This window comes from Oncorhynchus keta, chromosome 1 (assembly GCF_023373465.1).
Source record: "Oncorhynchus keta strain PuntledgeMale-10-30-2019 chromosome 1, Oket_V2, whole genome shotgun sequence".
NCBI classification, from domain to species: domain Eukaryota; kingdom Metazoa; phylum Chordata; class Actinopteri; order Salmoniformes; family Salmonidae; genus Oncorhynchus; species Oncorhynchus keta.
In genome coordinates this window covers 26771725-26781340 of record NC_068421.1, presented here as the reverse complement: position 1 = coordinate 26781340, position 9616 = coordinate 26771725, and the positions used below count along the sequence as shown (strand labels likewise).

The 9616-nt window shown below is 43.1% G+C and overlaps 1 protein-coding gene and 1 long non-coding RNA gene across 6 annotated transcripts in view; one reads left to right on the top strand and one right to left on the bottom strand.

Annotated features, from left to right (window-relative positions):
- Positions 1-9616, top strand: part of LOC118360300 (cell adhesion molecule 1-like) — a 166733-nt gene that overhangs the window by 114697 nt on the left and 42420 nt on the right. For 3 of the 5 annotated variants that reach the window (XM_035739617.2, XM_035739840.2, XM_035739783.2), the window contains exon 2: positions 6885-6914. The exons of 1 other annotated variant lie outside the window; for it this stretch is intronic. In XM_035739617.2, the coding sequence (XP_035595510.1) occupies positions 6885-6914 (30 nt within the window). The remainder of the gene's footprint in view (positions 1-6884; positions 6915-9616) is intronic. One more of the 5 variants, XM_035739666.2, reaches the window with a different exon arrangement.
- On the bottom strand, positions 5667-6888 carry LOC127930323 (uncharacterized). The gene is made up of 3 exons (XR_008137966.1): positions 6474-6888; positions 6279-6434; positions 5667-6045 (listed from the first exon to the last, which is right to left on the bottom strand). It is a non-coding gene; the product is annotated as an uncharacterized LOC127930323 (long non-coding RNA).

Here is a 9616-nt window from a genome sequence, read left to right as displayed (position 1 = left end):
ATGCTCAGTGGGTAGACTCACAATAGCTGACTGGATTTGTCATTATGTCATAACCAGGGGATTTTTAAAACAGTTAGAAAACACATTTTGTCAAGTTGTCTCAAAACTCAAATCTCATGGCTCATGGCCATACTCCATCACAATGCAGACAGAGTTATCAAATAGCAATACCCTTTGAGATGGCTTTGTGTTTTCCATAAATGAGGCGAGGGAGCATCTTGCCTGAGGCCCAAGTGGTTTAATATTCTGTGAGAGATTCCAGACAGTGAGCGGTGGTGCAGCAGCTGCCTCCTGACCCATATCCAGCCCCTCTTACATCCCTGACCCCTCTCTCCTTGCTGGACAGGCTGTCAGAGGCTTCTACTGAAGTCCTAATTTCCCCCCACACACATTCACATACACATGCATGTACACACATGAACCCACGCAAGCATATGCACATGTGCACACACGGATGCATATACACACACACACATGCACGCAAGCACACACACACATCCCAACCTGTCCCGTCAGGTGTCAGCACAGCATTGGTATGCCCCTTGCATGGCACCACAATAGATGAAGGGGAACAATGTACCCAAAACTAAAAGAAAATAGGCAATGAAGACTCTTTCCAAGTTTTGATTTAAAGAAGCTGCATGTGAGCACAATGCAATCAGAGGCGAGCTGTGCATTGAGTCAGAGCTTTGTGTTCTCTCCAGCGGCATTAACACTAACGCTCCTGCTGCCACCTCGCCTCCACCTGAGACCGGGTTGAAAAGAATCAAGGCTCTGTGTGATCTCTCCCTCTGGAGCAAGATGGAAGACAGGGCTTTAGCTGAACAGACACCGTGAATAAGATGTGATGTGTCTCACAGCCAGGGTTTACGCATTCACTATGATCTGTTCCTCTCTAAACCTGTGTGGTTTTGTGGGTGCGTACATTGCCTATTGTAACGGCAGCCTTGAAGTCAGTGCTTACCCAACCATTCGTGCTAGCATAACACAACGCAAAATCATGATTATACTGATATTGGTTGTTTTGTTCAAAACCTTTGAACCCCTTTAAATCTATTTTGGATGACTGTGGGAGGCTGAGATGTCACTGTTGTTGTATAATGGTTCGGTTCCATTTTCTTGGGTGAAAAATGCTGTTCTGTGGTCATTTATATTTTGCTATGTCAAACATCAGAGTGACTTTAAAGTGTCAGGGTGACATAGCGATAGTTTGTTGCTGTATTGGTTTCTTTGTTCATTTTTTTTATTAATAAAGGATGCCGGTATTCTGCACAGATATATAGCACAGGTCTTTACAACTTGCAGGGAAAGCTTTGTATATGTGACGTGTTTAGAGTGAGAGATGGCAGTTGGTGTGGCTGCTGGGCATCCAGTCAGAGGTGTGTATCTCTAACACAACCATGGACAGTGAGTGGCACCTGAGACAGGCAGGGGCAGAGTTCTCTGTGAGCTTCTATGTTTTCTGTTTCATTTCTGCTCTTAGAATGAAGACATTACTTTCGTGTTACAGAGAGGACTTGAAGTTCCAATTGAAGAACTTATAAACACGTATTGCAAATGCTTTCAGACAAACATGATGCAATCTTTGCAAGATCCTCACATACATCAGCCTCCTTACCAACTAGCCCTTGAATACCAGAAAATCACACTGTGAACTCACCATGGGGGCGTACTGTTCAATCCCTCTGAACGTGTCAGGCTTCAACTCTGTGTGTGTGTGTGTGTGTGTGTGTGTGTGTGTGTGTGTGTGTGTGTGTGTGTGTGTGTGTGTGTGTGTGTGTGTGTGTGTGTGTGTGTGTGTGTGTGTGTGTGTGTGAGCCACATCTGCTCGCGTGTTTGTGTGTACGTGCCTGCATACATGTGTGTGTGTGTGCTTGTACTCAGGGGTGCAAAAGGCCCATGTTAATATTCTGAGCATGGAATCAGCCATATCCAGGGAGAGTTTGTCATATCTGACCTTCAGTGTCTGTTTGTATGTTCCATCAACAGGGTGCAGTTAAACCTCCTCTGGCCATGGGGAAACTGTTTAAGTGGGGATACATATTGAATCCTCTTTGACTACAGTATATTGAAGGAACAGCCTGTAGATGTATTAATATGTTTCTGTCTGCCACTGAGAGGAATTAGCCTGAGCATTCCCTCTGGTGGTATAGGTAAGTGTTTTCACAGATATTCCACAGGCAAGCAGATACCTGGATTAAGCCATATCTGAGAAAACGGTGGTGTACCAGAGCAGCTCTCTCTGTTTAGCTATAGCTGCTCTTGACACCTCTCTCTACACCTCCCTCTAAAGCGCTCTGCTGCAGGCAACTATACAGATAGCTGGAGTGTTACATTTTCTCCAGGGTTTGCACAGTGTACTACACTGAGTATACAAAACATTAAGAACACCTTCCCAATATTGAGTTGCACACCCCCCTTTTGCCCTCAGAACAGTCTCAATTTGTCAGGGCATGGACTCTACAAGGTGTCAAAAGCATTCCACAGGCATGCTGGCCCATGTTGACTCCAATGCTTCCCACAGTTGTGTCAAGTTGGGGCTCCCGATTCCAGGCTGTATCACAACCGGCTGTGATTGGAAGTCCCATAGGGCGGAGCACAATTGGCCCAGCGTCGTCCGGGTTAGGGTTTGGCTGTCATTTTAAATACGAATTTGTTCTTAACTGACTTGCCTAGTTAAATAAAGGTTTAATAAAACAATAAAAAAGTTGGCTGGATCTCCTTTGGATGGTGGACAATTCTTAATACACATCGGAAACTGTTGAGTGTGTAAAACCCAGCCTGGTTGCAGTTCTTGATACAAACTGGTGCATCTGGCACTTACTACCATACCCCGTTCAAAGGCACTTAAATCTTTTGTCTAGCCCATTCACCCTCAGAATGGCACACATACACAATCCCTGTCTCCTCCCCTTCATTTACACTGATTGAAGTGGATTTAGCAGGTGACATCAACAAGGGATCATAGTCTATGTCCTGGAAAGAGCAGTTGTCCATAATGTTTTGTACACTCAGTGTATATTGATACGTTTGGCTTTTGAGCTGTAACTTTTATTAATCATTAGTTATAAAAGAGACAAGAAGGGAGCCATAATGAAGCTTGGTAGGGGCTGAGTGAGGGAAAAGGATCACATGTGGCGGTACTGATAAGGGGAGGAACCGTTTAAGGCCCATATCACTCAGCTCCTTGCCTAGCAATAAGGATGCAATGTGTAGCGATAACGAGGAGGCTCCATCCAAGGTGGGGTCTGTATACTACCGTGGGAGAAACCATGTCTTTGTCCAATGCAGCTGTATTGACTCTCTGGGAAGAATACACTTGGTTTAAAGCTTTCATAGTGTCTGTTGAGTTTGTACTTTGAAAATTAGAACCTAACAATATTATGGTATTTGACTTGAGGCTGAGACAAAGATGACATGAACTAAGCATGAGTGAGAGTGGTTACAACAGTAATATCACATTCCAATCCCAGATTGAATGTACAGTATTTCAATTTTTTAAAGCTGCTTATTTGGAAAATGTAAACACAGGAGATTGTGAGCAGTAATTGTGGCTAGACATGGGCTAGAACACAAATCTTAGACGTCACTGAAGGTAACTGGACAGTGTTCTTACTTTTGAGAAGAGGTCTTAAACCATCTGATGGCTTGCTGTTTGGAAAATGATGACCACAGCGGCCAATCTGTGTTCCTTGGGTCTACTCAGCAGGTGCTGGCTTTTCCACCAAATGTCCTTTAAGAAAAAGGTCTGCATCCCTCCTCCCAGCCTTTTAATTAAATGAAAGCACAGTGGGACACACACACACACACACACACACACACACACACACACACACACACACACGCACACGCACACGCACGCGCGCGCGCGCGCCAGAAGCTGAGTCACTGAGGAGAGGAGACTGCCTGGGCCGCAAAGCATCCCAGCATCCTCCTCCTGCTGTTGCCACACATGCGTTGTGAACACACACACAGATAACATGCGATAAGCTGCAGATCATGGCCAGAAATAAGAAGGAAAAATGTTTCCTTGACAGCATAGAGAGGGAATGTTACCTTTCCCCAAATGCTATTTTACCCAGCAGCCTGGAAAGAGAGGCTGCTCTCTTCCACCCTCAGCAAGAGAGACCGTCTCCAGAGATATCAGGCTGGCTGACAGAGTGTACTGCAGCTCTGTGGATTCACCGAGATGACAGCCTGCTGAACACTGCTAGTATTGTCTGAAAGCATGCACATACTATCTAATGCTCAGATAGTTTGTAGATTTTACTATCTGTCAGGTAATACATTCATACAACAGCATATCAGACATTTGTAGATTCTTAAGTCTAAGGAATATGTGTAGAAGAGGAGGAGAGCAGGCCCAGACAAGGACAGGCTTTATTTGGAGGACGGTGGGCCTGTCTGGCCTCATCCTCTATGATTGACAGATTGCGATGGAGGCTGCCACTTGCAGGGAATAGCATCACACGCATTTCCCCTGAAATCTGTCTATCAGTGTTGTCTAAGCAGAGAGACAGCCATGACATCTAATCACAGCCTGGCTGGCACCTCATAACTCCTGCCTAATGTGCTCCAGGTACAGGGGAGTATTGGGGATGGGGGTAGCAGGGGGAGCAGTGGACAAGAAACAGGACCAGCGGGTATTTATAGTAGTCCTGTCTGTGGTTGTACACTTTGACACATTAATATAGTTTTAAACTAGGCTGAGAATACAGATTTTTTTTTTCAGTCGACTTTCTGTATGATTTGTAATCTGACATGCACCTTTATTATTATGTGCTGGTTTGTGATTTGTCTCCTGTGGGGATTCAGGCTGAGAGAGTATAACAAGGACATGCCTTCCATTCAGGTTAGGTCAAAGATGATACCTCAGGCAAGAACACGAGTGTGTGCCTGCTTGCTCTTTACGAAATTGTCCAATTAGATGTTAGCCTGCATCAATAGGCTTACTATAACAAGCTGTGATGTTAGAAATAGGATGCCGATAAGACTATGCATTCAGTGGAGTTGTTTTATGAATGGCAGTTGGTCTGTGTGTGTGAATGATGGTAGCTATCCCCAGGGTAGGGCCCCATGGAGCTGCTCTGAGCCCACTCAGAGCGGTGCTATGAGTCCAGGATGCCCAAGGTGGTGCCGTGGGGAGTTGAGAACATGCCAGTCTCCCTTGGCCTGCTGGTGTGAGATACCAGTCTCTGGTGGCTGGCCACTGTTCCGAGCGTGCGAATTCCGGTGTGCCCCGGGGCTCTCAGGGGACCTTCACTAGGCTGAGGCTGCTCTACCCCTGGGCTGGCAGGAATCTCAAACAGAGAGAGGTGGGAAAAACAAGTCCACAGATAGCTAACTAGCTACCCTTGAGCTGTTCCATATTAATATCCCCCAAACAACTGAAACTTTACAGTAGTTGTAAAAGAGGTGCTGAAAAGTTTAGATTTTTTTTGTGTGGAGTTGTAAAGCTATACACTCTAAAATACATTGGAATTTTCAGTATTTCAGTTGACACATATTCGGGATTTATGCCAGTCTCTAAAATTAAAAAGAGGAAGCGCTTAAACCAGTGGATTATGACTCATCCAAAATGAGATGAGTTTTGACAGAGTTACCTTCCGTGTGGGAATTATGAATGAATGTGCCCGTCTTATCACGAATATGGGCCTCTGCTTACAATTGTTCTGTCTTATCATGAATATGGGCCTCTGCTTACAATTGTTCTGTCTTATCATGAATATGGGCCTCTGCTTACAATTGTTCTGTCTTATCATGAATATGGGCCTCTGCTTACAATTGTTCTGTCTTATCATGAATATGGGCCTCTGCTTACAATTGTTCTGTCTTATCATGAATATGGGCCTCTGCTTACAATTGTTCTGTCTTATCATGAATATGGGCCTCTGCTTACAATTGTTCTGTCTTATCATGAATATGGGCCTCTGCTTACAATTGTTCTGTCTTATCATGAATATGGGCCTCTGCTTACAATTGTTCTGTCTTATCATGAATATGGGCCTCTGCTTACAATTGTTCTGTCTTATCATGAATATGGGCCTCTGCTTACAATTGTTCTGTCTTATCATGAATATGGTCTCTGCTTACAATTGTTCTGTCTTATCATGAATATGGGCCTCTGCTTACAATTGTTCTGTCTTATCATGAATATGGACCTCTGCTTACAATTGTTCTGTCTTATCATGAATATGGGCCTCTGCTTACAATTGTTCTGTCTTATCATGAATATGGGTCTCTGCTTACAATTGTTCTGTCTTATCATGAATATGGACCTCTGCTTACAATTGTTCTGTCTTATCATGAATATGGGCCTCTGCTTACAATTGTTCTGTCTTATCATGAATATGGGCCTCTGCTTACAATTGTTCTGTCTTATCATGAATATGGGCCTCTGCTTACAATTGTTCTGTCTTATCATGAATATGGGCCTCTGCTTACAATTGTTCTGTCTTATCATGAATATGGACCTCTGCTTACAATTGTTCTGTCTTATCATGAATATGGGCCTCTGCTTACAATTGTTCTGTCTTATCATGAATATGGGCCTCTGCTTACAATTGTTCTGTCTTATCATGAATATGGGCCTCTGCTTACAATTGTTCTGTCTTATCATGAATATGGGCCTCTGCTTACAATTGTTCTGTCTTATCATGAATATGGGCCTCTGCTTACAATTGTTCTGTCTTATCATGAATATGGGCCTCTGCTTACAATTGTTCTGTCTTATCATGAATATGGGCCTCTGCTTACAATTGTTCTGTCTTATCATGAATATGGGCCTCTGCTTACAATTGTTCTGTCTTATCATGAATATGGACCTCTGCTTACAATTGTTCTGACTTTCTTTTTTCCTTTCCTCTCCTCCTCCTTCTCTACAGCTGCAACAGGAGCCGCTGAGACCTTGTCAGGTACTTTTGATTTTCCTCTAATGTTCATCTGACGATGTCTGATGCCATTTGCTCCACTTGCTCTTTATTTATTTGTGAAAAGCATCGAGTTGTGTGTTCATGTGCTGTGCAATCTCGACAATCGTATGTCAATCTACTGCCAAAGTGATTGTATTTGTATAGCACAGCTATTGTGCATAGAGACCATTTCAGCTAAGACTATGTCAGATGGTGGCAGAGTACATTCTACATTCCCTGTTGTTAATGGCTACTGTCACTATGTTTACTGTTTGTGCATTCTAATTTTGTCTATGTCTAGTGTTCTATTGGTTGACCCATGACTGGTATGTACTGTACAAAGTGACTATGGTAGCCTACACTAAACCAAAGCTAAACATTCTGTATTGTGAAAGCCCATGTCTACCACCACTATAGGCTAGAAGCTCCCCTAGTCTCTCTGTCACACTACAGAAGACACAACGAGCACAAAGAGCCTCTAACCTGCCAGTACAGTGGGACATGAGATTGAGCAGTCCCCAACATTGATCTGCAGTGAACATGGCATAATCTGCATAAGATAATAGAGTACAGGAGAGATGCTTTTCCGAGGGGAAACGTCTCTGTACATCTTTATTCAGTCAAAGCCTTGTCAAAGCAGCATCAGACATCTGACATCAAATCAGAAACATGATGAAACTTGAGTGAGAGATTGTCTTCAGAGATAAAAGAGATTACATTAGAAGGCCTAAAACTTTAGAAGCCCTGCTACAATGCAGAGGAGCCTTGAAACAGTGAATCACTAATAATGCCCAATGATATGATTGCTTTTTACTCACAGATGTCCTTGAAAGAGCTTCCCTTCTTAGAGAGCAGGGCTTAATGACCGAGCTGGACATGTATGTAGCTCATAAGGCATTGAATGGGAGTGTGAGAAAGAGAGCTATTTTCATTCTTAATGACTGGTTCCTCTTTGAAAAGGACAGGGCCGCTCCAGACATCGGTGACTCAGGGGAGCGGAATCAGGGGCCTGGCGCTGTCCTGCTTTCCACCGCCCCTTTCATGTCTTTCTGTGAGAAAATAAAAAGAGAGAAGTTCAAATAAAAAAGGAATTTGAATCAAATGGTGCCCTTTCCTAACTTCTTGGAAGGAATGAAGAGAGGAACTTAGATTATATTTCTTGATTTCAACCCCCAACTACTAAATGTTAGCGGCAGAGTTTCTTCTCTGTGTCTTGCGTTATGAGCTGCTTGTTGATGGGGCCCATCTCAGGCCGCTGCTGTAACATCCCGGCATTTGAGTTCACAGACCTCTGAAGGCCCTGTAATTAATTATCTTTGACTGTGTCATTCAGTGTGTTCTGACGTAGGAACAGGAGGACAGCCATGTGTGGCAATACTGGCGCTTTGCACTCTGAGACAGCTGCTAGAATGAGGGTGAATTTATCAGCCAGTTGTCTGCACCACATATCTCTCTCTCCTCCCGCCTACCCCTCCCGCCACCAGAAATTAATGACTGCCTCTCCTCATTTGCACCGAATCATGACCAGGATGCTGAGGCAATTGAAAATGTTTACTAGAATTGCAAAAAACCCTCCATGTTCCGCAAAGTGGCCTGTTTTCCCTCTGATGGGATTACTAATCACAGTGCCGTTATTTATTTGTGTTTTGAATTGGAGATGAGCCATGGATATTGGAGAGGACCCAACCCTGCTAAGGGCTGCTGAGGTGCTTCTACACCTGCATTGCTTGCTGTTTGAGGTTTTAGGCTGGGTTTCTGTACAGCACTTTGAGATATCAGCTGATGGAAGAAGGGCTGTATAAATACATTTGATTTGATTTATGGATATTTTCTCTAGCAGTCCCTTTCCTCTCAGTCCAACAGATTGGGAACAGAATAACCTTTCTTTGAGGCTTCTTCGTGTTGCTGTTTTGACTGCCTGCTAGATTACTAAAAACAACACTTGAAACGGTTTTGGGCTCCGCTGCTGGGGTAGGCCTACTTACTATAAGTATGTCAGAGCAGCCTTTCGGGTTTCAGTCAGACACACTCAAATTAATTACACACTTCCACATTCCAACATTGGAGCACACTTAATAAACAAGAATTTGATTGTGTTATAATGAGTTAATTATGGACCAATTCGCCTTTAGAGTATTTCGCTATGCTCTAGTAGTCCACTATACATTCACACTTCAGAGGTAGTTGAAAACAGAGGCTTCTAATAATAAAACAAATACGGATTCCTAAAACATCACAGATACTCAATTAAGACAGTTTAAAAACAGGACACTTCCATGGAGTAGAAAAAAATGATTTCCTTACAATAGGATAACACTCACATACCTCAAGATACTACCCATTTAGTACAGAATGTACTGTACTCTGGTCAAATCAAAATCAAATCAAATCAAAATCAAATCAAATGTATTTGTTACATACACATGGTTAGCAAATGTTAATGCGAGTGTAGCGAAATGCTTGTGCTTCTAGTTCCGACAATGCAGTAATAACCAACGAATAATCTAAATTAACAATTCCAAAACTACTACCTTATACACACAAGTGTAAAGGGATAAAGAATATGTACATAAAGAAATATGAATGAGTGATGGAACAGAACGGCATAGGCAAGATGCAGTAGATGGTATCGAGTACAGTATGTACATATGAGATGAGTAATGTAGGGTATGTAAACAAAGTGGCATAGTTTAAAGTGACTAGTG